Genomic DNA, 27,626 nt, shown 5'->3' with positions numbered 1-27,626 from the left:
ACCTTATTGAAATATATCATTAGAAAGTACAGCTAGCCTAACTGGCATTAGTAAACAGACAATAAAGCCTCAATAAATGGTTGAACAGAGCACTGAATACATTTTTGGAGGGTTTTTGCAACACTCATGTTTATCATGCTATAACATACCATGTCTTACATGGCCATCTATCACACATGATACACATATCACACATTGAATTTAGATTAATTGTGAACAATTAGTGGATCTAAAATCTGTCAACACATATTCAAATTCCACCCAGAAAAGCATCAGTGTATAAAACAAAATATAGCACCAGTACAAAAGTATGCACATTTGAAACATTGCGGGGGTTTTCTTATACATATTATTGACAGAAACTAATCAAATTACAAGGTAAAAAAAGATTGCATTCAAATGTCAAAATGGGTCAAATTCAAACTTCATTCAAACATGTTCATATCCATATTCAATAATATGTACAAGCCCCGAGGTGGTTGAAACAGACACATCTGTGTTGCAGTGGGGTAATTTGTTGTGTTTTATTGACTTTTGTGTGTGTGTGTGTGTGTGTGTGGGGGGGGGGGGGGGGGGGGGGGGGGGGTGAAAAAAGCTGCAGGACTCCTTCTATTTGTAGCCCACTCCTGCCTACTCTCTGATTGGCTGACACACCTGTCAATCACCGTGTCCTTGCCGCCCTCTTCCGCCCAGTCTCACAGGCAGTCTTCGGTTGTTTATGTTTCACACAGCGAAATTTTGACCTTTCCTCACAGGTACACTTTACTAAACTATGTCCAAGAATCCGTGTCGGTGTCCGAGTTGCTGTGTCAGTGGCTCTGCGGTTGTCTTTCGCTCACATCGTGTCCAGGCTGACAGGTTAACTCGTAGCAGCTGAGATGCTAACTGCTAGTTAGCTCGCGGGGAAGCGGCGGCTCTCTGCGGCTCTCGGAGGAAGAGAGAGACAGGCCTTCATTGTTGTAGTATCGGCATGAGTTAGATAATATTTAGCCCGGGTGACCGCAGGCGGCCTCTCCGTTCGTACTTAACCCGCTGTCCGTGTTGCAGGTGCCGTGTGTGTGTGATGCTCGGAGAGCGGCTGGGCGGCAGACACAGGCCCCCGGTGGAAACATGACTTCATAACCTCCAGCTTCTACCAGAGCTCAGCATGAACAGCGAGGAGGAGTTTTACGACGCGGAGACCGGTGAGAGAAACTCGTAAAACCCCGCTCCACATGGTGAGATATGCCCGCGACTTATCGCTGGATGGATGGATGACAGCTGCGTCTCCTCTCCTCTCCTCTCCTCCAGGGCTGGAGTCAGATGATTCCTGTGAGGTCAGTTTCAAAGATGCCCTGGTGTTTGACGGCAAGCCGGGGACTGACGGCAGAGCCCCGCAGGAGAACGGAGTGTGGGAGAGGAGGTGAGCAGCCAGCCACGAAAGAACACTAAAGTACCAGCAAATTCAGTTTCTGCAATGGTGCTTTTGTTACGTAATCAATTTGTTTGCAAGCAGCCGCAGATCAGCACCTAAAAACCGGACTGTGCAGTACAAAATACAACATTTCTCTCAAATGCAAATAAACCTTTTTTTAAGAAAAGTTTATCCTGCTGACACTTGGCGAAGGGAAACAACCTACACTAAGTTGTGTGTCCTTCATTCATGACAGTAATCGATCTTGCGTGTTGTGTTGGACAGACACAAGGCCTTTATCCGTCTCTTATCACCTGAACTCTGGATAATAACAAAATGATCGAGATTGTGTATATATGTGGTTGACATGAGTTTCTTCAAGACTGATTGAGAAAATTGAGTTCATTTTTTTTTTTAAAGACATTTGTGGTGTTTCAGCCATTTAATTAAGGGTGTGTTTACTTTCTTCATATTTGGTCTAGTTAAAATGAACCCTGTGATGATTGCTGCTTTAGTATGGCCCATTTGTGGAAGTCTTCCTCTGCCAAAGTCCACTTGACGTCTCTTTATGCTTGATGTTGGTCCGTTAAAATCTAAATGCAGCATTACCTAACAAGCAGTGGACCAAATTTTTTGAAAACTTTTGAATGGTTTTATTTGTTTGTGTGATTAATTGTATGGAGCAACTCCTCCATACTTTTTATACATGGATCCATTGGCTTCTGCTCTGGCCTTGTGTTAGACTTTATAGTCTTGCAGCATGGATTGATGTTGGTAATTTAGGGTTCTGATATAATGTATAGATAGATTAAAATTCTTCTGAGACTGTTAAAGGTCATAGCACCTGAATCACATAATTCTCAAGGTAACACGACCACTCAGCAAGCCATCGTGACGTTGGGCCAGTGGCAGCAGAGACCATTAATATTCTTAAATTCTACTGTTTGATAGTATTGTGTCAGGTTGATGTCTTTCTTGTCTGTTTGGCTGTTGTGTAGTCTAATTAGAAGCCAATTAGTATGTTTTCTGATTCTAATTCAGGACGTTTGGTGAGATTCCTGTCACGTCAGGTGTATGGTTTATTTTGATGTATTTGATCAATTGGTCTATGTAGCGTTCATGTTTTATTCATCCATGATTTGTTGTTGTCGGTTTTGCAGCAGCAGAAGTATATGAACCAGGACCCTTTGAGAATAAGATGTTTCTTTCATTTAGATGTGTCTGTCTTTTAATATAAATGCAGTTCAAACTAGAGTTACTTTAAAATTAGACCAAATACCCCCGAGAAGCATGTTCGCTCAAGGAGAAGGCAGAATTCATGTTCCCACGGATCCCACGGACTCTGAAATGTTTCGTCATTCCTGTTGCTCTGCATGTTCTCACATGATCATGTGCGTCTTTGAGTGAGCGGGTTTGAAGGTTTCATCATGCATGCATTTCCGTGTGTTTTCCCGACAAGTCCAGTGAAAACGTATTTTTATGTTGGCCATCAGCAAACACTTCCACTGCAAGGCATTTCCTATTGGTTTCCAATGACCATCATTTTGCTCATTTTCAGCTTTGTTAGACGTTCTGTCGGATTCCTTCAGATAACTTCTAATGTCATTTGATTTGATTATGTCCCAGGAAAACGCTGCCAGCCGAAATGATCTCCAGAAACAACTTCAGTGTGTGGAATATACTGAAGAAATGCATCGGCATGGTGAGTCCCACCTGCCTGTTAAACAGCCGGAACAAAATAAACTCTTGTTCCGTGCAGCTACGCTCATTGTGATCTAAATTTTTAACGTGAGATTATCTTCAACAAGCTGCAGCCAGATTCTTGGCTCGTGTGACTGTATTTTCTCAAACTGAATAATTCAACAACTTGCGTAACTCAAATTTGCTTTCAACCCTCTTCAACAAGATCAATCATGACTGAGCTCGTGTTACTTCTGGAAATGGGGACGTAATAAACTAAATGACTTAAATGAACACAGAGGGACAATTTATTGTCTTTCCTGAAAACAGGGACATTTCTATTATGTGCAAGTTATGTAATACAGTGCATGAATTCGTCGGGTAAATGCTGTTCAACAAACTGCGTTACTCAGTTAGTCACCAGTTTGTTATTTTTCCGGTTAAATACACCCAATTCTTTTGCTGTGTGTCACAGGAGCTGTCAAAAATCGCAATGCCCGTTGTGTTCAACGAGCCGCTGAGCTTTCTCCAGAGAATCTCGGAGTACATGGAACACACTCACCTCATCCACCGAGCCTGCAGCTTGTCTGACTCCATAGACCGCATGCAGGTACACGTCACACAGGAAAGAGATGCCTGGTGACAGTTTGATTGATTGGTTCTTTTTTCCCCCCTCACTTCTTGTGGTGTTAACTTTTTGTGTCAGACACGTCAAACACTTTTTTTTTTTCAGTGACAGTGATTTGAGCCCAAGAAAGCGATAGGTTTTTGCCAAGATTTGCCTGAAACGAAAACTCTGTCGCGGATTATATTGCAGTTTATGATCCTATACTTTCACCCTCACCAAATTACACAAATATTCTCTTTTACAGTCGCATAAAACAAAGAAAGGCTCATAGGCACTAATAAAGGTCGACCCTTGAAATTGATGAAATTATATTTTCAGTCGTTGCCGCTCTGCTGTGTCTCACTGTACGCCTCTGCGACAGGTCGTTGCTGCGTTTGCTGTTTCAGCTGTTGCATCTCAGTGGGAAAGGACTGGAAAGCCATTCAACCCTTTACTTGGGGAGACGTACGAGCTCACGAGGTACCTGAGAGGACGGATTCACTCAGTCGCGCCTTGAAGATAAAATCGTGTTTCACACATTTATATGTTTGTTTTCAAGAGAGGACGAAGGATACCGATTGATCTCGGAGCAGGTGAGCCACCACCCCCCCATCAGTGCCTTTCACGCTCAGTCTCTGAAGCAAGAGTTCGAGTTTCACGGCTCCATCTACCCAAAACTCAAGTTCTGGGGCAAAAGTGTGGAGGCAGAGCCTAAAGGCACCATGACGCTGGAGCTACTAAAGTGAGTATCAATACATGTAAAGGTCAAATGATAATATATCAGACAGACAGGGCTGCTGCATAATTTGCTTAATGCATGTTTTGGATAAACGATCATCAAGGCTGAGCAGTGAAGCCTGGTGTAGTGTTTGGTTTAGAGGAGAAAGGAAGACAAGTGTGAAACGCCAAAATATAACTGTTATGCAAATAAAATTGGATTTTAAAATTGTACTTTGAATAATGGTAGATCGTTGGTAGATCAGATGTTGGTTCAGCAGTAACGGCAGTTAATATTAATATGTTAACAACAAAACAGGTAAAACTCCCCTGTGAGAAGTGATCACTGCAGAGGGAGGTGAGGCTGCTGTCGTCTTCTACGCCGCTTTATTCAGCTTCAGGTCGCAGTGTTTGGCCCTGATCCTAGCGGATTATGAGTGAATGAACACCCAGGACATATTTCTCGTTCATCACAGGACAAAGGCAGTGTGACACTCACAGTTGACTCTAATTGACCTCAAACTCATGCATGCATATGGAGAACATGCAAACACGGCACATTAAAATCCCTCAGCCGGACTCTATTTTCAATACATCCTGGTGAATTCATGATATGGGGGTGAGATTGGAAACCACTCCACCAACATGTGGCCCCCAATTTCACATATATGGATGACAAATGACGCAGTCATAGACTTCAGGATCATCGGGCTGTTTCTGCTGGAGATTTTCTTTCTTTCATTGATTTTTTTCTTTTCCATTGTGCTTGCTGATGTGAGATTGTTCAGTTCTTTTTTTTTTTTCCCTCTCTTCGTGCTCACGCAGACATAACAATGTTGTGTATTTTTGATTTTTATTTCTTTCACAGACATAAAGAAGCGTACACGTGGACGAATCCACTTTGCTGTGTGCACAACATCATATTGGGAAAACTCTGGATTGAGCAGTATGGAACAGTTGAAATTTTGAACCACAGGTAAAAACAACAAGTACTTTATGGTGAAAATAACAAATGCTGGACGAGTGACGAGTGATTTCAATGTGTGATTTATTGCTCTCATGGTCATTTTATTGTTGGTTCATTTCTCAGCACGGGGGAGAAGTGTGTGTTGACTTTCAAGCCGTGTGGGATGTTTGGAAAGGAGCTGCATAAAGTAGAAGGTTATGTTCAAGATAAAAGGTGAAGAGCTTCCCCACTTCCATAAACGCTTGCTATCATTTGTGTGCGTTTATGTTTTGTCCCTCTGGACTGAATAGTATTTATTTTGTTGCTTCAGTAAGAAGAAACGCAGAGTGATCTATGGAAAGTGGACGGAGTGCATGTACAGCGTGGACCCCAAGGTTTACGACTCCTACAAGAAGTCAGAGAGGAAGTCCAGCGGAGACCCAAAAAAGCTGAGACAGGTGAGGAAGTCTGCGTGTGACGGCCCGCTGTGATGAAACGGCAGCTTACAGTTTGCTTTCATGTTTGTCTTTGACTTGTTTACGTGTGACTTGTTACTCATCACTGTGAAAATGTTTTCTCAAACGGTATCTTTTCCTTTCACAATAACATGCAGTGGCATTAGTAGAAGGTAAGGTAACGGTGTACTTGGTATCTGTAGTGTGCTGCTGCTGCTGTCTAGTAACGTTCCGAGTGTAGTGTATGATTAGATCATTGCCAGCACTAATCCATATTGTCTTGCAATGACATGCATCGTTGCTTGAGAGATGTGTTGAATTTGTGGCTCTGTGGATCACCTGTTTGCACATGAAATGTTTGTGCTGTTTGCTCGAACACATTGGTCCTCATGTGTGTGTGTGTGTGTGTGTGTGTGTGTGTGTGTCTGTAGGAACATAGCGCTGACGGTGAAGACGCAGACGAGATGCCAGAGGTTCAGGAGACTGTGACTGTGATACCAGGAAGTGCCTTATTGTGGAGGATAACGCCGCGGCCCGCTCACTCAGCACAGGTCAGCAAACCTGCAATATGTTTTCAAAACAGGCAACAAATCACTTTCCAGCAATAAAATCATTGTTCATCTGATTGTTATAGATCTATTATACTATTCGTTGTTTAAACAGAAAAGGAAGCATTAATCTGAAGAACAAAATGACCCGAATCATGAAAATAGTTTGTATTAAAACACTAACAAGAATGAAACCGTTTACATGTGATTGTGTTTTTTAGATGTAGTTCACTGAGACATGAGCATAGAATTATCTGCTGATATTTGATTAGGATGTAATAACGTTCATGTGATTAAATTAGTTTCAACAAAAGCCCAATAAAAGACGAAATGAGCCTTTATGGTTTTTCACTTGATATAATGATGATTTACAATCAGCATGAAAGAACAATTAAATCACAATGAATTACTGATCTATTGTGTTACACTCTGGTCTGATCAGCTGCAACAGCTTTGACCTGAACTCTGCTTCTTACAAAGTGAACAAGGTTCAGGTTTTAATTTACCAATTAGTTTATAACTCTTTCTATTACATTTCAGTGTACATGATATTCTTCCTTGTCACAAATAAAATAATCCATGATTTTGAGCTGAACTCAACATTTTTACCTTTTAAAAAAAATAAGATTTATGGCAAAGGCGTCCTAATGGATCACATCAGATGGTTAAGATTGTTCGCCCTCAAAGGTGTTGGTTTAGTTTGCAATAGGTTGGAAGATTTCCTCCTGAGAAAACGTTAAATGACCCTGCATCCGGTGTATTTTCTCTCTTGCTTGTAGATGTATAACTTCACCAGCTTTGCCCTGACGCTAAACGAGATGGAGCCTGGAGTGGGGAGTCTGCTGGCTCCCACAGACTGCCGACTGAGGCCCGACATCAGGGCCATGGAGAACGGAGACATAGGTAAAGACAAATCTGCAGCTTTAGACTCGATGAGAAAAGCTGGGAATGTTGTTATAAGAAAAACCTTTTTATAAGACAAGTTAAAATGGCAGCAAACAACAATTAAATCTCAAAAATATTTACTCTCACAATGAGATGCATTATTTAATGGATAAAATATTGTAGCTTCTTACAATTAAACTCTCATAAATAGATATAATCAAGGCCGGTGCAGTCTCTGTAAAGATGACATACCTGAGGACGCAGGCTCTTTTGACGCTGTGTCTTTATAAAGGAATTTTATTGGCTTAAAAATGAAATATCAATATTAACCAAAAAGGAACTTTTCTACTACTTTTGATCTGCTGGGGGATTTATTTTTTTCCAACTCCTTTTTTTTTTGTGTGTGTGTTTCTTTTTGTAGATTCAGCCAGTACAGAGAAGGAGAGGTTGGAGGAGAAACAGAGAGCGGCACGCAGAGAACGATCCAAGGACGAAGAGGAGTGGTCGACCAGGTAAAAGTTTCTCTTTGAAAATGTCAGTTTCTACCAGTTTCCTCCTTTCGTAAAGAGCTCAGATGTGGGAATTTTAAAAAGAGGTCTAGAGACTGACCTGGTCTGTTTTCATGGCTCGTGTTGTTGGCAAGTCGTCTCTAAAACCCGGTCTGACGTCTTCGTTGTCTCTCCAGGTGGTTCCAGCTGGCAACCAACCCCCACACGGGAGCCGAGGATTGGCTCTACACCGGAGGATACTTCGACAGGAACTACAGTGACTGTCCCAACATTTATTGACACAGGAGGAGCTCGGTGTAAACACCTTCTCTCTGATAGGATTCACTTTGTTTCTCAGCATCTAAGATTCGTGACCTTTCGACGGCCAGACGCTTGCTGGTACCGTGTCTTTGTTAGAGCCGCTGATATCGGAGCGTTTGTCAGATTATCCGCAACTGTGAAGGATGTGTGATGATACGGAGGATTTTAGAGTTTACTGACTGTAAATGTTGACATCAAGCATCTTCATCTTTACGTGCCCTGAACATGTGTGTTGCTCACCCATTGGAGGGTTTTGAACCTGCGTCCAGTGGGAACTCTGGGGTGGCGAAGCAGCTGCTGCAGGACACAAAGGGGATTTCTTCAGTTCTAGTTCAGGTACTCAACAATAATCGCACCTTGTAGACTCACCACACACTTCTGTCGCATCGCATTCAAATATCAGGGGTTATTTAAACACACATGCTACTTTTATATTAGCCTATTTGACACTTAGATGTCTATTTTTAGTTACATCACTAAACATGCGTAAACTGTCACAAGTGTTTCTGTGAATAGAGACCTAAAGTAGAGATACAAGCTGCTTATAACTCAGTTTACTGCCATGTCGGACACACATCGATGGTACCTTTATGTAGTCATCTGCTGTTACATAGATTATGTGTATAATAATAATCTGGTGCATGCATGGTCACCGGGATGATTATTCACACACAAGTTAAAGCCATAAAAACCTTTTCTGCACTGAGTAGAAATGCATTCATGTGAAACTTCAAGGTTAAAGGATGCAGAGACCGACTACAGCAGCAGTTTTTCTAAAAATGTGTTGGAAAGGCGCCTCCCCAGGCAGTAAATATGTTGGTTAGCAGACAGTGGAGTGTATGAGACTCAGAAATCCTCAGAAACATCACTCTTTCCTGAAAGGGGGGATATGCATCAAACTAATATCTGATATTTTCTTGTACTTCACTTTGAGGTTTTTGTTTATTGGGCACAAAAACAAAAAAGGAAAACTGCAGTTTGAAAAGTTTAATCAAGAATCTGAGAGCTTTAAAAGAATTTATGCAAGAGAAATAAATACAATATTAATATTATGAAGTCAAAGTCGAGTTGACCTAAGTTTAAAGTCAAGAATGAAATTTTCTTTTCGGTTTTTGTGTCACCTCAGTCTTTTTTGAGTTTCTCTTCCACTTCCACTAAATGTCATACCTGAACCTGTACTTTTGTCCTTCAGCTCAATACTAGATATTTTTCCCCCTCCAACGTTTAGTATTTGACTTCATTCAAAACTGTGTTATCCAACATTTGGAATTGAATAATAAATGATTATTTTTAGCCTAAAAACACAAGTCCTGATTGTACTCTTTTCCTCCGCGTTGCCATGAATTGCAGTAAATAGTTGACATGAATTTGGCTGTCTGCAGTTTATATCCACATCTACACTGAGGAAGGTGATTTAGCCTCAAAGAGGATTTCTCAGTAGTTTCTTGAATGTTTACCGGCAACACCAATGATTATTCAAGCCACTTTTTAAAAATACCTGCTAAAAAAAGACTTGCCACATGATGTGGCGTCCTCTGGGGAGGTGCGCTCCACTCTGCTTCCAAGAGAAAGTTTTCAGCCATGCCGGTTTTCTCCTGCACGTACGGACGAGTAACTCGGACCGACTGCAGTGTCCAGCCTACTCCTTCAATCAGACACAGGCCTGTCTGCAGCATAAATCTATGCAAAGTGATTTATCCCCTCTCCTAAGATGTGAAAACTTCAGATTCCTCTCTAGCGGGTAGCCGGTGTGACAGATGCAGCAGGCGATGAATGTCGTGTGCTGTTTATATAAACACTCGTATACGCGCATGCAGCGACGGCTGCTGTTGAACAGCGTAGATTATTAATTTTAGTTTTTTCGCCAAGCACTAACATTGAATTAAACTGCACATGTAAACGCTCACAGTCCTATGCACATGTATGTACAGTGAAATCTCCTCCATCCAGTCTTCCCCCTTCATCTTTTACTCTGAATTCAAAGCACTTTGTGAACCTGTGGCTCCTCAGAGCCGCGGCTCCTCTCCTCCTCCCTCTCGTCTCCTCGTTCAGCCTCCGGCTGGAAATGTTTACATTGTGAATTTGTTGATGTTGATCATGTGTTTCCCCTCCTTCATACTGTCATCCAGAAACAACCATATGCATACAAAGCATATTTAAGAAAATAAATTATGGACTACAAACTCAACATCTCTGCTCCGTTATTTGCACTGTAAACATGCGTCGGTTTTCCTCGAGTGTCTTCACACAGTTTGAAAACATGCATGTGAATGTATGTGTGTGTGCTTTTCAGAGGCAGCTATTAAAACAGAAATTTGAATTGAATTGTTGCATTAATTAAAAACCAATGACAATACAAAACAAAGGTACAACTATTTTCTTTATTACAATTTGCATTTTAAACTAATTAAAGCTACAGGCAATTGTGAAGCTTATATATATATATAGTGTATAGTTTATTGAAAAGCAATATAAGTATAAAGACACTTTTTAATGTTGAGTTAAATTTATTCACCAGGTTGAGAATATAGAAACTACAAACTCATCTGGATACTTTTGCCACCCCAGTCATCTTTGTTCCCTATGATGAACTTGTCTGTCAAACAGACATCTTTTATGTGACATAGTGTGACGGTGAGTATGTATGGGTGGAGACACCGTGTTCTGAGTAGAAGTTGCTGAAGTCAGAGGGGAATGGAACAGTTGGATAAGATATTGAATCAAGATGTATGTGAAAGATTTCTTGAGCTTGGCAGACATAAGGCCGAGCACAGAGACAGTCCGTTGAGAATGTCCGTGCAGGATGTGACGGCTTCTCCCCGATCGGAACAATAAAGACATCGATGAAGATTGTGCTCTCACAGTCCTTAGAAAGACAAAGAAATCAACCTATCACATAGAAATATCCATGATTCAGTTTCAAGATTCAAAGGGATTAGTTGAGAGCTACGTTGGGACCACGACTCAATTTACACATCCCATTTTACCTAAATATAATTATTAAAAAATAAATACAATTGCAATTATTATGTATGAATTTAGAATGGAAGCAATTTTATTTTAACCGTATTTAATTAAGCTGTGCGTACAAGAGGTTTCACTGGTATGACTGTTTTATTTGCAGATATGAAACCTTACAATTTGTTCGTCTTGGCTTGTTACACATGTGTGTCGAGTCTCGGAGCTCTCTATGAAATGGGATTCCGAGGCTACCTTTTTCCAAATTTGTAGGTGGCGCTGTTGAGTCATTTCACAAGTCACATGTGTAACTCCCCCAAATTATCAAATAGTTCTCCAGACATTACCAGTGTGCAAAATTTCACAAAAAGTTATGCAAGTGAAGTCCCTGAAAAACGTGATTTATCTTGGCGATGTAACTTTGTGAATAATCTGAGGATCCAATAGGAACCTCCTGCACCGTCAGTGCTCGGAGCCTAACAATAGAAATAGAAAACTCAAAATACAAATGTCACAAATCATGACAAAGTCGTGTAAAATGTTTTGTACAGAACCATGTCCTTAAAGTTTAAATAAAAACTGATGACCTTGTCCTTATCATCAGTCCATTTATATTTTTTCTTAAAAAGTAGAACAGAATGTTTCTTGTTTTAAGTAACAAAGATACCTTATTTTGCAGTTTTTGATGTCTGTTAAAAAGGTAATTGAAGATCTATACTGGTTTATTGTGTATTTTCTACTTCATTAGATGAGAAGTTGCTTTAAATAATTTATTTAATTTCAGTTTATTTGCGTCTTTGAAGGTTTGACATGCGATACAGTCTGTCGTGTCATCTCAACCAAACTTGCACTGAGGCGCCTAAAGCCCCCACGGACTGGCACACGGACCGACCAATCACAGCGAAGCACCCCATCTTTTTCAGCCAATCAGAGTAATTTTCGGCGAGTTCTTCCGTGGTGCAGCTGAAGGATAATTCAGGCAGAAATGTGAGTTAAACTCTGTATTTTATAAATGTTTCGGTTTGTATTTGACGCTCCGTGCCTGCGTGTTGATTGTGTGTGTGTGAATCCGTGAAGCCGGCTCTGGTGTGAGCTCTGGGAGCTGAAGGAGGAGCGAAGGCAGCAGGATGCAGAGTCACTGCTGGGCTCCAGTGTGTGTTGGTGTGAAGCTCTGGTTCAGTCTGCTGCAGTTTAGATTCTCTCCATCAGGCTCTGTGGGGCTTTAATCATCACAACATCAGACTTACAACACACAGTTACAGATTTACTGTGAGTTCATATTCAATGTGCAGCAAGAAGCTTTGTCTGTGTTGTGCAGACATTATTATTTCAAAATATCAAGATGGGCCTCAGCGCGCGTGCGTGCGTGTGTGTGTGTGTGTGTGTGTGTGTGTGCGTGCGTGCGTGCGTGATATTCAAAAGTTCTCAAGTTTTTACATTTCTGCGGGCTAATGAAATGAAATGAAAGGAACATGTTGAGAGTCACAGTTTTGTGGAAACAATTTATAACTAAGCCACAAATGTTTAAATCCATGCTTTAAAGATATAATCTACATGATGATGTGAGAGTTACTCTGATGTGATTTAAGTAATTAAAAGGTGAACAAATACTGTTTTTTTTATTCCAGTGAACTCCAAATTGATAAATATTGTCATTTTAAAGATCTCATGCTTTGATATAGAATGAATCATCCAGACATTGTATCTGAGAAACATGTGAAAACACTGGAACGTCACTGTGTCATTTCTGTCTGTTTTCTAATATTGACGCTGTTAAACCTCCTCTAACAGACTCCACACTCCTCCTCTTCCTCCTCTTCATCATGGCTTCCGGAGCGTTGTTCCCCAGCCTGGTGTCCGGGTCCCGCGGCTCCTCCAGTAAATACCTGGTGGAGTTTCGTGCGGGGAAGATGACGATGAAGGGCAGCACGGTGACTCCGGACAAGCGTAAAGGTCAAGTCTACATCCAGCAGACGGACGACTCGCTCATCCACTTCTGCTGGAAGGACCGGACCACCGGGAACGTGGACGACGTAGGTGCAGCCGTCGGCGAGACTCGCCCGTATGCGACTTGACCAGCGGCGTAACTCTTTTCCACCTGTGATTCAGGACCTGATCATCTTCCCCGACGACTGCGAGTTCAAACGGGTGAACCAGTGCACCACCGGGCGGGTTTATGTGCTCAAGTTCAAAGCCGGATCCAAAAGGCTTTTCTTCTGGATGCAGGTCTGAAGCTGCAACACACGTTTTATCTCTCTGTGCTTTTCTCTTAACGCTTCTCATTAGTATGCAAAGATAAATCACCAGATTTGAAATGCTGTTGCAACTTGTTCTAATTTTCTTTTGGCAACAAAATGGACGTACTTTTAAGCAAAAATGGCATTATTGTTGTTGTTTACTCATCATTGACATGGAGGCTGCTTTTTCTCTGTTTTGCTAAATCCTAGCACAGAAATATTCACAAAACAGTTTCCACTGAGGAAAATACAGATGACTTATATTGGATATTAATATTTTAATAGTTTTAACTATGAACATCTTGCATTCATTCTGTTGGTTATTTAATTTGCTTAAATGTAAAGTAGTAATTTAAGAACAAAACATAAATATTGTTTATTCCTCACTTTGTTTAAATTATTAGAAGGGAAAATAAACTGGAGCTTTTTTTAAAGTGATTTAATATCTTAACATGTCATAAATAACACTGACAGATAATTAACTAAACAGAAATAAATGAACAAATAAACTCAATGGATAACATAGAAGTAGTTATATTCTTATTTATTTGGATTCAATTCTTCATTGTCAACCTCTTTGATTCTTGTTTTATATTCTACATTTATAGTCACTTTTTTCAGACTAAATGAATATTAAGAATGTAAATGCAGTTGGACATGTTTGTTTTTAATCATGGTGACTGCTTTAATGGATATATCGGATGTGTAGCTTTAAGAACATTTAGAATTCACGTTTTAACACAATAACACCCTGTATCAGTCCATCTTTGCATCTTGATGAAACACAGTCGGACTGAAGTTTTGCTCTGATTTCAGGAGCCGAAGACCGATAAGGACGAGGAGTACTGCCGTAAGGTGAACGAGTACCTCAACAACCCGCCGATGCCCGGCACGCTCGGCAGCGGCGGCAGTGGAGGTCACGACCTGTCGGCGCTGGGCGGTACCGACTAATTGTTTGATTCCCATTCATCACACTTTACCAGACCTGAAATATCTCATCTTAATGCTACTGCGTCTCTCCTGCTCTCCGCAGGCGAGGGCGGCCTGCAAAGCCTTCTGGGAAACATGAGCCACAACCAGCTCATGCAGCTCATTGGACCGACCGGGCTGGGTGGGATTGGTACGTGTGCTGCAGATCTGACGGCATGAAATGAACATGCATGTTGTTTGGACCTCTCGGGACCTGTTGGCTCTGTGTTTCAGGGGGTCTGGGCGCTCTGGCCGGTCCAGGTCTGGCCAACCTGCTGGGCAGCAGCAGCAGCAGCAGCAGCAGCAGCAGCGTTCCTGCAGCCAGCAACTCCTCCACCAGGTTCCCGCCTCTTACTTCTGCTCATTACATTCAAAGAACAGCCGGGCAAAATAGGCTTTTTCGGTGGCTTTATATCTGTTGTTACTGCTGGAACACGGGTGGAAATAAAACTCCAGAAAGATTCAGCCGCAGTTTCAAGTTTGAGCACCAGGGAGACACATTTTGATTGTGAAGCTTGGAGCTGAGAATATCCGCCTAAAGTTAATCTGGACTGTTCACATGAGTTATTATTTTGTATATCCCTTTTCTCTTTACTGTCTGTTTTTACACATTTATACTTATTCCCAGATTTATTAGACAAATATTTACACGTTAAGCTCATATTTGCAGATTTCAATAGGTCTATGATGAACTGCTAAATGTGTCAACACATTTTTGAAAAGTTTGACACATTTAGCAGTGTATAATAGATTTATTTACACATTTGCAAATTTCAGTAGATGTTAACTTTTGTTTTTCACAATTTGGCATTTTTGGCCTCTTTTGAATTATTTTAAGGTCTGTACTTCTCTGTTTTAGTTTGTGTTGCTTAATTCCCATGTTAGTGAATTGACTCACTGCTCCATCTTGTGGTACAAAGTGGTATTACAAGAACAGCCACGCTCCAGTCAACTTCAGTGAGTTTTTGGGAAAATGTCCTGATGCAGTGACTATTTCTAGATTGTTGTTGTTGCATGAAAACATGACAAACTTGGTTGGAGAACAGGAAGTACCTGATTGGTGGAGGCTCTGTTCCATGTTCATCGACTGTCGTTTGTTCTCCTCTCAGTCCGTCCACTGCTGTCACCCCGACCTCCACCTCTGCCACCAGCCGGCTGGGCTCCTCGCAGGTGCCCACCACCCCAATCACTCCCTCCACCACCTCCGTGGCCTCCCCCACTGCCACCACGCCCTCCACCCCGGCTGTGACCTCCATTGCGGCGGGCGCGGCCAACCCCACCCAGCCCATCCAGCTGAGAGACCTGCAGAGCATTCTGGCCACCATGAACGTCCCCGCCAGCGGGCAGGGAGGTGAGACGCCGCCTCAGGGGATGGCATGAAGCCACCATTAGGCCTAATCACTGCCATCGCATTGAAATTATGCTTCAAATAATGAGCATTCTGATAACAACAGCATGTGTAATACGGTGCAGTTCTCCCATAATGACCTCAGTTTGTTATAGAGGCAGTAACTTCCTGAAAGTACTGCAGTCGGCGGCTGTTGGGATTTAATTTCCCTGTGCCACACAACATTAGGCACAGCTCGGCCTCCCGCTTCAGTGACGCTATTTATCACTGTGTCCACAGACTCGCAAGCACAGCAGAAGCCGGCGAGGGAGCAGGAAGAGAGTAGAGTGAAAACAGATGAGGCTGCTGAGGGGAAGTGAGATGATATGGAAAGCAGCTGAAATGAGATTAGGCCCGAGAACTGATCACATGATGTCTCTCTTGTGAAAGTCATGACTTCCTGCGTTTTCCGGTGAAGACTGTGCCACCGGAGTTTGTGGTGATGAATTATTAACAAACAGTTGAAGCAATGCTCAGATATGAAACAATTAATAAAAAGGTCTAAACATATATTGTAATGACATCGATGAGACAGTGGGTGAGCAGGTATGACGGGACTGAGTTGTCAAAATGTGACATAGAGGGAATATAGTGACAGTATTTATTATATTGAGTTTAGAAAATTAAGCAAGTTACTTTTCAATAACTGACGCAGAACGGGTTGGGTTGAGTAAGTTTGGATTCCTTGCACTCGTTTTTCATACTGGAATTTCTGTGTACTGATATTTGGAGTCGTACTTCATTTGGAATAAATCAAGTTAATTCCGTCGTGTCTGCGCGGTGCAGTGGACCTCGCCAGTGTGCTGACGCCGGAGGTCATGGCTCCCATCCTGGCCAACCCCGAGGTGCAGCAGCGGCTGACGCCCTACCTGCCGTCCGGAGAGTCGCTGCCTCAGAGCTCCGACGAGCTGCACAACACGCTCAGCTCGCCACAGTTTCAGCAGGTGGGCCCTAAGAACTCAAGTCATGGGAGTGTGTCGTTTGTTTGAGACGTTGAGCTCACGGTTGTGGTGTTTGCAGGCGATGAGCATGTTCAGCAGCGCTCTGGCGTCGGGCCAGCTGGGTCCACTAATGAACCAGTTCGGTTTGCCTGCAGAGGCGGTCGACGCCGCCAACAAAGGAGGTCAGTGTTTGAGATTCACTGCTGCAAAGCAAATTCACGTCACCGAGAAAAGCATCAACATCAGGGCACAGGAACCCAGATAAACGCCACAACCAGCCGACGCCGTCCTGGAGGTTGTTGTACGTTTCAAATGATTCAAGTTTACTGTGCAGTCAAACCTTGCTTTTTGAAGAAGTCGGTTCAGTGAAGTTTTGAACTCAGGAATACGTCAGTGTCTCGACACTAACTTTGGTTGCTTAGCAACAGCGGGCAGCACATGGTCACCGTGCAGCTCGAACTGTAACGCACTTTGATTTATCTTACAAGATGTTGTGATATTTTCCTTTGACGTGTTGCAAAGTTTGTGAAATAAAAGTAAAATAATGAGAACAGCAGGTAAGAGATTGAAAGTAATCCCCGGGTCTCTGATACGACTCTGCTTTAGTTACATCCCTGGTAAAGTACATTCCAATTCATCCACAGAAGAAAAATACCCTTTTTGTGACACCGAGGCCCGCATACCCAAGCTCACTTCCCACTGCTGCAGACCTGCAGGAAAGCTGAATGTGTCAGACTCAGACCTGTTTTAAAAACTAAATCGACTTGTTTCATCCTCAAAACCCAACAAACGCTGAATCTTGTTTCCTGATCGACAAAGTAGACGGTCTTTTTTCTTCTCTACTGGAACACACACTGAAAATGATTCCTTTATCTTGGTAAAATGATTCAAATCAAATATGAAATGCAAAATGTTAAGTATGAAAGAAAATTGGGACTTTCACACGCCCCAACATCTCATTTGTAGGTATTTAAGTATAAACTACAGCCAAATAGGATAAAACAGATTTCAGAACGTATTGATCGATTTTTCAATTGATTCTTATGAGAAAATCAGTTTTAAGAAAGAATTTAGTTTGACAACCAAGGCGTGACTGTATTCCAATATTTTTAATTTAGTATGTATGGACTCAAATATAAATTTAAATCCAAGAAAACGTGGGAAATGTAATTGTTTAACATTTTAGTAAGAAATAAATGGTTGAAATATATATTTAGATTTCTGGACATGATTCTGTGCAGATGTGGAGGCTTTCGCCAAAGCCATGGAGACGGAGACGAAGTCGGACCAGGACGGAGACTCCAAAGACAAAAAGGACGACGATGAAGACATGAGCCTGGACTAAAACGCACCAGATTATTTATTTATTTAGCTGCTTTTGTTTAGAAAGGATAAAGATTAATACGCACGGTAGATACTGTGACTCTCGGCTGATCGTGCCGTGAATCCAGATCTGCTGGTTTAACCGAGTGAACTGAGTGTTATTTTACCTGCATGTCAGCTTCCTGTCTCGTGAGAAGAGCAGTAAAATCATGGAAACACTCGCGTGTGTGTGTGTGTGGTGTTCATATTGAAGACTCGTCAAGGGTTTTTCTTTAAATACATTTTTAAAAACATTAATTTTCCAGTACAACATGTAGAGTTATTACTCATAGATTTGACACCAAAACATACATCGTGTGCAGTTTCACAGATCAATTATTTGGATCATTTCATCACGTCTGACGCCATACGAGAGCAGCTGCGGGTAAAAAAAAAAAGGGGAAATTCTTAAGAAAAACCCCCACAAGATTACAGTTAACTAAAGATTACGATTATCTTCCACACCGCTCCATCGAGTCGAGGTGATCAATCACCCTCATCTATTAGAAATCTGCAGCCCAGCGACATCCCACCGTCCTGTTTCTATTTACACATTGAAATCTTTTTCTCCATAAGTTTAATAAAAGCGGTCCTCTCATAGAGCTGATGATTGGGAGTGGGAGCCATGTGATGTGATTATCATCTTCATACTAAAGACCAGGAGGAGATTCGGTTTGAATGAATTAAGTAAAATATAGTCGTTTGAACGAGGAGGCAGTTTTTCTAAACTAAAATACAGCAGGAAGAGCAAATTCAACCATTTATTCACTAATTGATCAAAATCTTGGACAATATTTCAGATTTTGATCATCTGAATTTACAAACCCCCTTTTTTCCCCCCGACTGCACACCGGCGGCTCTCGTGTGGCGTCGTGACGTCAGACACACATAAACTGAATCATCATGTTTGTGATTATCTTTCACGGACGAGAACATTTTAAAAGATCAACTGCAGCGGGACGAAGAAATGTCAACACCAAATATCACAGAGGACAAGACTGTCAATCATTTCACTTCCACTGGAGCTTCAGGCACTTTTTTTTTTTTTTTTTTTAATTAAATACTAAAACACTCATCATACGAATCTTAGGAATTACTGCAGCGAAGCATCAACATCCATTCCAGAGCGCTACGATTCAAATGGACGACAGCGACAGGAACTTCTTTGGGTTTGACTTTACGAGCTACGAAAAGGAAGAAAAAGAAAGTAAAATTTCCTGAGAACTGAAGGACGTGACGACGAGTCGTATGACTGACGCGTTAATGACATTTTACAAAACACATCCCTGGGTAAGAACTTGAAAAACAAAATAACTACACTTAGAATAAATAAGACAATCTTACAATCCAGTTTGTGTGCAGGCGACACCGCAGGGGTCAAACTGAACGTCAACTCTCCTCCGGCAGAGCTGAAAGCTGCTTCTTGAGTTTGGCGAAGTGACGGAGACGAAGGACCAGAGAAGAAAGGCTGCTGCTGTCTAAAGGTGTTTCTCTCAACTTCTACAGTGTCATGTTTCAGTCCTCATGGCTAAAGAAGCGTCAGCGTCACAGTGGATTAAGAAAGGCATTCCCTATTAAAAAATAAAAATAAAAATAATCACTTGTATGGGTTGATTAAAAAATAAACTATACAGGCTGTACAGTGATGAAGGTGCAGGCGAGGAGCTGGTTCACAGACGTTTCAGTGTTTGTTTCCTTCCAATACGAGAACACAAAGAAAGGAAACTTGTTCACGAGACGTGAAAGTAAAAGCACAATTAACGTGCTGATTGAACGTCTCTAACATAGAGCTCATGAGGGGGTCGACACCAGACGCCACGTCTACAAACACATCCAGTCTAAACGAGTGTAAACTAGTTCTTCACTCACAAAATAAATAGGAGCTATTTGTTTTGAACACCACAGCTTATTAACTGGTCAATCCACACACACACACACCTTTACCACACGCGCACATACATACACATACACACACGTCTGCTGGTGATGGCGCCGCCGCCGCTCTAACCCTGCTGCACCAGCCTGCGGTAGTGTGGCATGACTTTGCTCTCGGGGAGGTAAAGGCCCATCTCCAGTGCGACCAGCACGGCGAATTCTAGAGGAATCAGCTCCCGTCTGTTGATCCGGAAACGCTCCTCCAACTTCTGCTCGTCCACACGGGGACACATGGGGACAAGAAACCAGAGGAAATGTGTCACATTCAATAATACACAGGAGACAGCGAAGGCTATGATTGGTCCACACATGACATTTATACTCATGCATTTGTTTGTGTGCAAAATAGTGACTTCTTAGGAGAGAGGAAGCACTAAAATATCTGACTTATGGTCATGATTGGCTTTGGGGATGGACATGGGACACACCTACCTTAAAACAATGAAGGATCATTATTTAATCACCAAACATTTCTATATTTCCATTCCAGCTTGAGGCTCCGGCTTTTATTCTATCTATATCGTTTTGTTTACACTTTTCGGTTTTCATACCGACTGATGTACAACACTGTGGTTGTTTTTAAAGTGCTATACAAATAAAGTTGAGTTTGCAGGTTCCAATGTATTCTAGTTACTCTGATTCCTTCCCACAGTCCAGAAACAAGCACTGGCCCCGAGCTGCTGACTCTAGATTGCCTTTAGTCGTTACTGCATGTTGACTGGGCCTCCCTGTGTTATTCTGCTGATAGATGGACAAACTTTCCAGACTAAGTACTTCAGAAGAGCGACGGATGGAGGCTGCTCGCTCAGATTAATGTTTTCTCACAGTTTGAATTAAAAATCGTCATTTATTTATTTTTTAAATCATATTATCATTTATTTCTGTATTCCTCGATGACTCACTGAGCAGGTTTGGAAACGGCAGTAAGAACAGAAACAAGAGTCTGAATCAACTCCACATTGTTTTCCTGCTCAGCAAACAGAGAAACAGCTGCTTCTGTCGCGACTGTTTGCTGATTTTACAACCTGCAGTACTGGAAGTGCAGTGGTTGTTATAGTGGTGACGAGAGAGGTCACCACGTCGGCCAGTGATTATTCACACACCAGGGACGGGGATTCTTCTTTAAGAATATATAAAAAAATATATATATATGATTATATGACATATGATTACTTACTAATAATGGCGTAATACTAAAACAGTACTGAAACAAGTCCAAAGAAAATCTTTTGAATCGAATTTGTCTGATACTTCTTTTGTAGAAAACTACACTTACTGGCACAAAGACAGTTTTTGTTTAAAGTTATTACTGCATTTAAATGAAAGTGTGACTTTAAGTTTTGTTGCAAAAGCATCACAGTTATAACAGTTAGTTTTTCCGTTTGCCCTGTGTGCAGCAGGTTAGTGGAACATGATATAAACTATACAATCTGGTTTAAAATGTGATTTTTAATCCAAGATTTGATCAAAGTGCCCATCTTTAGCAGCCCAAAGGCTTCCACTTATTTCTTTCTGGAAAGCAGGATAAATAGTCTTCATTTGTTTGGTTGAAATAAAACGATGCCGTGTCTCCGCCTGCAGTCGTGGAGGACACGGGCAGTTGAGAGAAAAATGTTGTGTAAACAACACTGAGCTGGTTTTTCTTCTTTATTTACTGTCTTCTCTTCTTGTTGTGTTTCTCTTTCAAGCCTTCATAGGGGATTTTTATAGTCCTCTATGAAGGGTGCCAGAGTGTAGAAAAGTTCCAAACATCCTTATCAAGTATCGGTTCCTTAGAAAAAATAGATTAAAATACATCTAACTGACCCAGAGCACACATTATATCATTCCTAGAATTGATATTGGAAATAGAAGACTCACTTAATCTATGATTGTCATTACTTTGTGATTGAAGTTTGGAAGAATCGGGAAGAAATGTGGAGGTTTTTTTGCCCGATAAAGAGTTAAACTGTGTGGAAACTTCACTCACGTCGATGAGCTGCTTGACTTCTGGCTTCCGCAGGTCGCTGCTGATCTTCGCAGCCAGCAGCACGCATGTCGCAGACACCAGCTTCCTGTTCTGCTTGTTGAGGCGACCCTGCAGCACCAGCTTCTCGAAGTAAACAAACGCCATCGCTATGGTGACGGGCTGGAGGCCACACTCCTCGCTCACGGCCCTCATCTCCCTCTTCAGGCTGGCCGGAGGGGGAAGAACGTCACAGTCGGCCGTTTGTTTTCAGAGAAAGAAAGAATTGTGCGACGCCAACGAGCCACATTCAAATCAAAGTTCAACTTTCGAAAGGCTGAAAACCAAAGAGGAGCACAAACGATATCTGCACCTTCTTATCTTGCTCAGCGTCAGCTTAATGTGAGGAAACTTCTCCTTGAAAGTCTCGTTCATGTCCTTCTTCAGGTCAGACGGCTTCACGTACTCGATGACGGTCGTCTGCAGGGATGAAAAACAAGTCGGCACGTCAGATCAAACCCGACTCGAGTCAGCAGGAGGAACTCGCTTCACATGCAGTCACATGGTGCCGAGCAACAGAACAATTCTAACGGCACCCAAGGATGTGAAGAACCGTTTCACACAGAGCAAAGGGAATCAGGAAAACTCTGAAATCAATTAAAGAAAAAGCAATCTGACACAAGTTTACCTGGTTCTGTAAATGTTAGTATACATACATGGAGTCGGTCAGAGGTTATTCCTGAACTACTGCAAACCTAAATTTGGGAACGCAACTTTCTTTTTTTAGCTGCAGGAGTAACAGAAGACACTGCATCGGTCCTGGCCTGGTGTCCATGTGAGGATGGGAATCCATTACTGTTGTGGGGATGTAAATCTGCTCACTCAGTCCAAATACAGTGATCAGTCTGCCTCGTGAGGAATAAAACCAAGTCATGATTCATATAATTAGGCCTCAAGTTAATGCAGATCTGCAGGAAATAATCCTAAATAATTGAAGTCACAATTTCAAATCACATTCAAATAAAAACCTTAAACTTGATTTAGAATCGAGTCACAAGCAATAGTTGAAAACTAGTGGAGACGGCCAATCATTCTTTATTATGGAACAAAATCTTCATTTTGTGCTGGAACGTCCTCAAATGTCTAGAAGGTGGAGGTCTTCTGATAATGGGTACATGTGTTTATTCAGTAAAAGCTGGCGGCTTGTTTCGGGTCTTTCCCAAACTGTTTCCTGTCACATTCGCCGATGAGCTCTGGCAGGTTGCAGCTGCGACAGCGTCTGTAGCAGGTCTGTAGTTTCAGACCGAAACCCCACAAATTATTCATCAGCCTCCTGAACATGATCCACAAAGTCCCATTTTAAATTTATAGGTGTGCGACGTCTCCCGTTACCAGATACAAAGACATTCAATTACTAACACCAGCCGGTTTTCTCCACAACATGACAAATGAATCTGCACCAACGCCTGCCAAGCAGCGCCCGCCCCCCATCAGACTTTTCAGCCGTTCTACAAGTGGCAGAGTGTCGTTCAAACATGATTGAGTTGTTTGATACCTTTTAAAAAAACGTGCAGAACTCAGATTATTGGGAACTTTGTGACAACCTAAATGTCTCTATGATTCAAACTGCATTAAAAACCTTTATGAGCAATTAAAATAAGTTGGTTTGCCTCATAGTAGTCTTGGATGTTGCTCCTCTTAAACTTTGGCATTCCAGCTCAAACTGCCTCCGAAGACTTCAGTTAGAAATCTAAATCAAATAACTACAATTATCTTGCTCAAGGTTCTGAGTCTGAGCTCTTTTGAAACCCAGACAACCTACGCTCACAGCTGTCCTTGAATGCCTCGCTGCTAAACTGAATCAAGCCGTCATGTTATGTACCAGACTCTTAGCAAAGTCCACCTCCGCTGTTGATTCGGTTCAGAAACAGCTAAAGAGAATCCATCAAAATGAAGGATGAAAAAAAAAACCTGTTTCATCCACATTTTCTCGATTTCTGGGACACTGGAGAAAGGTTTTGGGCGTGTTCATGTTTGCTGTCTAAAGGTCATGTATGTCACACCAAACAAGTATCAAGTTATTACATGCAGAAATGATAAAAAACATTTTTTTTTAAATCTCTATTATGAATTACACTGGTACAATTGACGAGTTCCACTGGTTCCAGCTGAATAATACTCACCACATATGATGCAAATATCAGGACCCTCTTGTGTCTCCCACAGGGCCACTGCGGGTCACTGAGCAGGTTCGGGTCGTACTCCACAACCTCCTCGATGCCTGAAACGCACAAATAGTAGAACCTGGGTGAGTCACACACTGGAGGTCGGGTCGACGGGCAGAAGCAGCAGTGGGTCTATAAACTGGAGCCGTACTTGGGTCCTGCGCCGCGCTGTTGTTCAGACGTGCAGGGGTGAAGTTCCTCTGCCCGTTGCTACGGAAACGCGACTGCGGGGTCTGCGATGTGCTGTTCTCCGCCGCTCCGCTGCTCTTCTGTCTCACCAAAGCGTTGGTCGGAAAAAGCAACTGAGCGTAGGACACCGTCTGAGGGGGGAGAAGGAGACAGTCAGCCGTGGGAGGATTTCTGAGAGCGTGCTGGTATTTCTGTATCTCAGGGCTCGATGTTTACCTTCCCAATGGCACCCAGCTCCACGCCTTCCAGGGACGGAAGCAGGTCCGCTGCCACCACAGAGGACAGTCTTTGCCTCTGAGCCTCCAGCTTAAGATCACTGTGAAAAGAGGCACATTTGTCATTTCCAGCACGCGCTGCAAACACGCTGCTGTTTTGCCCAGGGTGACATGGAGGATGAGGGAAACATAAAAAGCGAGGATGTGGGCGCTCTCTGCTCGTGGTGTTGCTGTCCTTGTACCTGAGGTGAGCACTCTCTCCATAGGGCAGCACTGAGAAAGCAGCATATAGCGACCGCTTGGCACAAATCAGCATGATCCTGCAGGACATAGCAAGTACAGGCAGACAGAACAGATGGTGTCAGTCTACAGGAAACAGCCACAGTCACTGCTGCTCAGAGCCTGCTGTACACAGAACATTCATCAGCTGCTCACAGCGCCACTTCTACAACACAAACAATCTAAATCTCACAACAGGAGGGTACACAGCGGAGCTGGACAAGATCCAAAATAACACCTGAACACAGAGGAAGTCATTACTCTTAAAATCTGTTAAAATCAGGAAGAAAATAGTTTCACATTTCTGGAAATTAGTTTTTGATTCTTCTGCTAAGATAAACAATGTGTGAGCCGGCTGGTTGTTTAAAAACAGCTGAAGTCCTCCTGAGACAATCTACACAAATGAGAAGAAATCTTTGAACCGCCTCGATTCAAAAATGCAGTTTTGGTTTTGTTTTTTCTGCATTTATGTACAAATGATCCTGTTTGAGTCTTTCAACAACACAAAAAGACCTACTACAATTGTTCAATATTGGTCATCAGACACAATATTGTGTCATTCCAACTCAGTGAGAGTGTGAATCAGACAACATTCGGGTAGAGATTAGCTCAAAAATGAGAGAGAAAGTTATTAAAGTAGCTGAAAATATGTTGACAGCTTCAGATTGAGACTGTGCATTTCAGACAGGAACACAAATATTATTCAACTGAATTCATCAATTTATTCTGAATTATATTTCAAAGGTTAATAGTCTACGATATGAAAGGTTTTAAAAGTTGTTGTTTTTTGGTGGAAACTACAGGTTTTATGGATATATAGTCTTGAACTAGCCTTTTTTATATAAATTTAAATATGGATGAGTGTGACTGAAATCTTTCTGTATCGCACAAGAGGTACAACCTAAAGCAGGACTACCTAAAACTATGCACAAATAACCAATAAACTCTACAGATTTCCCTGGAGTTCAATTGATCCGACATATTTATAGATATAAACAACCAATCAGTCTGCTCAACAGCAACACAACCTGCAAACACACGAGAAAGAACAAGGCAAACACGAGGGGGGGGTGCAGTCCTTAACAATAACATGCAGTCAGCAGTCTCTGCCAGGGACACTCGGCAGTAAACACTCATGCCAGACCTTGAGGGGGAAATATCAACTCTCTCTAGGAGGTGGACAGTATTACAACACAGGCTTCTTCTAGTATTAATTACCAGAAGTTATGTAAGATCCAGAGCATCACTCCCTTCAGCTCAGAGAGCATCAAACAATATGTGACAGCCTCAAACAGAAACAGAAAGCCAAACCTGGGGCACAGTTCGGGGTTGCTACAGCACTTTGTTGCACTCACCAGCAGAAAACATGTGATGTATGAGGAAATGAATATGAAGCAGACAGTGGAAGACAAATCAAAAATAGTGAGTCAAGGAATGGCATATGAAACATGGCAGGTGTTTTTTCATTGAATGTTGATACAATAAATCTCAGTCTAGATGTCACCATGTTCAATGTGGCCAGTGTCTGTGGTTCCCCCACTATACTGTTGGTGCAATATGGTGTTACATTTCCACACTGCACCTCTTTTGGCTTTTGCTAAGCCTCCAAGGGTGATTAAATTCACCGTAGCAATCAACACTGTTATTCCTCTGCAGCCTGCATGCCACAGTTAAGCAGCTTATTACAATACCAGCAGGAGCAGACAGCAGACTCAGTGAGGTTCCACATTCAGAGCCCAAAATATAACCACTTCTGATTTTAACCACATCCCTATGCAGTGTGATTATGTGTATCTGTATGTGTAAGTGTATGTGTGTGTGTGTGTGCATGTGCGCTTGCGTGTTGATGCTGTCTGGACACTGACCTGCATCCTCTGGTGTCATACTGTCTCATACTCTTGATGAAGTGGACTTTTTTTGGCACCTTGGGTCCAGGAGAACCAGACACGTTCCTTATCCTGGGCAGAAAGTCTGTGTTAGTGGTTTTCCTCATTATCAAGCACACAAGGACCATGCACAGGTAAAAGACTCCCTTATGGAAATCACTTTACATCACTGAGTCAAATGAGTTTACTGAGTACTTTCACTAAACGACACTATACATGTGGCAAATGACTATAATATGTATTGAAACCATATAGATAAATACAAATATTACAAGTAAACACATTGCTGTACATGAAAGTGCATTTCTGTGACTGTACCGGCTCTAATTTCACACGGAAGTGAAAATCCGGTATTTCATGGTGACTCACAGACTTCCAGCATACTCACCTCTGCCGTGAATCCAGGGAGTTGGTGGCCGGCACGGGGCTGAGCGCGGCGGGCATTGATCGGACGCGGGAGCAGGGGTGGTGGCCGGTGGGGACCGGGGACAGAGGGGTGTCCGGGGTGAGCGTCTCCGCCGCGCTGGCACCTTCCAGAAACACCTCGTTGGCTCCCACGGTACCTGCTCCGGCCGGTCCCGGAGACTGTATAAGAGAAGGCCGGGCAGGACTGACCACGCCGGTGAAACTAGAGGACGAGCCGCCGCCGGCCGCAACGGGGTCTGTCACCGGGGCCGCCGGCCCCTGACTGTCCGCCGGCGGCGGCGCGACGGTTGGGCCATCGTCTCGGTGCTCCTCGGAGGCTTTCTGGTCACTGCTTCCATCGATAAGCTGACACTGAGGCCGCCCGTCGAGTGAGATATTGGTGAGGAAGAGGAGAGCGGCCTGTCTCCGGCGGGAGTCCTTCGCTCTTCTCCGGTGCTCCCGGTTAGTCCTCGCCGGTTTGGAGGTGCTGCTGGTGGATTGCAGACCGCAGACAGCGGTCGCCATTCTAGTTTGAAATGCAGCTGCTGCTGAAGGCACTGAGAAACCGGTGCCCCGCGTTAGCCACGCCCATCTCTCTGCTGATTGGCTGGGAGTGTTGACATGTAAACGAGCTTATGCATATGGTGTCCAAT

At 42.6% G+C, this 27,626-nt stretch overlaps 3 protein-coding genes across 7 annotated transcripts; 2 read left to right on the top strand and 1 right to left on the bottom strand.

The window, feature by feature from the left end:
- The first annotated feature begins 677 nt into the window (after nt 1-677).
- On the top strand, nt 678-10,221 carry LOC308113741 (oxysterol-binding protein-related protein 2-like). The gene is made up of 14 exons (XM_080470193.1): nt 678-755; nt 1,048-1,184; nt 1,291-1,402; nt 3,020-3,095; nt 3,549-3,683; nt 4,063-4,160; nt 4,240-4,422; nt 5,266-5,373; nt 5,488-5,577; nt 5,675-5,801; nt 6,230-6,349; nt 7,126-7,249; nt 7,653-7,743; nt 7,917-10,221. Exons 2-14 carry the CDS (start codon nt 1,148-1,150, stop codon nt 8,017-8,019), a joined length of 1,404 nt encoding a protein of 467 aa, XP_080326319.1. The 5' UTR covers nt 678-755; nt 1,048-1,147; the 3' UTR covers nt 8,020-10,221.
- Nucleotides 10,222-11,883: 1,662 nt separating this feature from the next.
- On the top strand, nt 11,884-18,077 carry LOC308113872 (proteasomal ubiquitin receptor ADRM1-like). Its single transcript, XM_080470400.1, has 10 exons — nt 11,884-11,985; nt 12,790-13,031; nt 13,108-13,224; nt 14,052-14,175; nt 14,269-14,355; nt 14,439-14,544; nt 15,314-15,555; nt 16,378-16,535; nt 16,612-16,714; nt 17,774-18,077. The coding sequence occupies exons 2-10, from the start codon at nt 12,822-12,824 to the stop codon at nt 17,875-17,877; spliced, it is 1,251 nt and encodes a 416-aa protein (XP_080326526.1). The 5' UTR covers nt 11,884-11,985; nt 12,790-12,821; the 3' UTR covers nt 17,878-18,077.
- Nucleotides 18,078-18,129: 52 nt separating this feature from the next.
- On the bottom strand, nt 18,130-27,500 carry cables2a (Cdk5 and Abl enzyme substrate 2a). 5 transcript variants are annotated; one of them, XR_013935519.1, is made up of 11 exons: nt 26,957-27,500; nt 26,548-26,640; nt 24,646-24,723; nt 24,405-24,504; nt 24,151-24,319; nt 23,958-24,055; nt 22,148-22,254; nt 21,799-22,003; nt 19,868-20,038; nt 19,239-19,465; nt 18,949-19,078 (listed from the first exon to the last, which is right to left on the bottom strand). XR_013935519.1 is itself a non-coding variant. In XM_080468722.1 (10 exons), exons 1-9 carry the CDS (start codon nt 27,496-27,498, stop codon nt 19,898-19,900), a joined length of 1,533 nt encoding a protein of 510 aa, XP_080324848.1. In that variant the 5' UTR covers nt 27,499-27,500; the 3' UTR covers nt 18,949-19,465; nt 19,868-19,897. The 5 variants fall into 5 exon arrangements, 3 of the variants coding, with proteins under 3 accessions (XP_080324847.1, XP_080324849.1, XP_080324848.1); XR_013935518.1 differs by having other exon boundaries at nt 19,239-20,038; XM_080468722.1 differs by having other exon boundaries at nt 18,949-19,465.
- Nucleotides 27,501-27,626: the final 126 nt, after the last annotated feature.

Source organism: Lipophrys pholis (assembly GCF_963383615.2).
Source record: "Lipophrys pholis genome assembly, chromosome: 8".
Taxonomy (NCBI): Eukaryota; Metazoa; Chordata; class Actinopteri; order Blenniiformes; family Blenniidae; genus Lipophrys; species Lipophrys pholis.
This window is presented reverse-complemented; position numbering and strand designations above follow the sequence as displayed.

Excerpts from the sequence above, each read along its gene's own strand:
- LOC308113741 (XM_080470193.1), top strand. The coding sequence starts at position 1,148 with ATGAACAGCGAGGAGGAGTTTTACGACGCGGAGACCG. Across the intron at positions 3,684-4,062 it reads ACTCCATAGACCGCATGCAG|GTCGTTGCTGCGTTTGCTGT; the intron begins GTACACGTCACA and ends CCTCTGCGACAG. Across the intron at positions 5,374-5,487 it reads GTTGAAATTTTGAACCACAG|CACGGGGGAGAAGTGTGTGT; the intron begins GTAAAAACAACA and ends TTCATTTCTCAG.
- LOC308113872 (XM_080470400.1), top strand. The coding sequence starts at position 12,822 with ATGGCTTCCGGAGCGTTGTTCCCCAGCCTGGTGTCCGGGTCCCGCGGC. Across the intron at positions 14,545-15,313 it reads GCCAGCAACTCCTCCACCAG|TCCGTCCACTGCTGTCACCC; the intron begins GTTCCCGCCTCT and ends TTCTCCTCTCAG. Across the intron at positions 15,556-16,377 it reads CCCCGCCAGCGGGCAGGGAG|TGGACCTCGCCAGTGTGCTG; the intron begins GTGAGACGCCGC and ends TGCGCGGTGCAG.
- cables2a (XM_080468721.1), bottom strand. The coding sequence starts at position 27,498 with ATGGCGACCGCTGTCTGCGGTCTGCAATCCACCAGCAGCACCTCCAAA. Across the intron at positions 24,505-24,645 it reads GGAGAGAGTGCTCACCTCAG|TGATCTTAAGCTGGAGGCTC; the intron begins GTACAAGGACAG and ends CTCTTTTCACAG. Across the intron at positions 24,056-24,150 it reads CAGCGCGGCGCAGGACCCAA|GCATCGAGGAGGTTGTGGAG; the intron begins GTACGGCTCCAG and ends TGTGCGTTTCAG.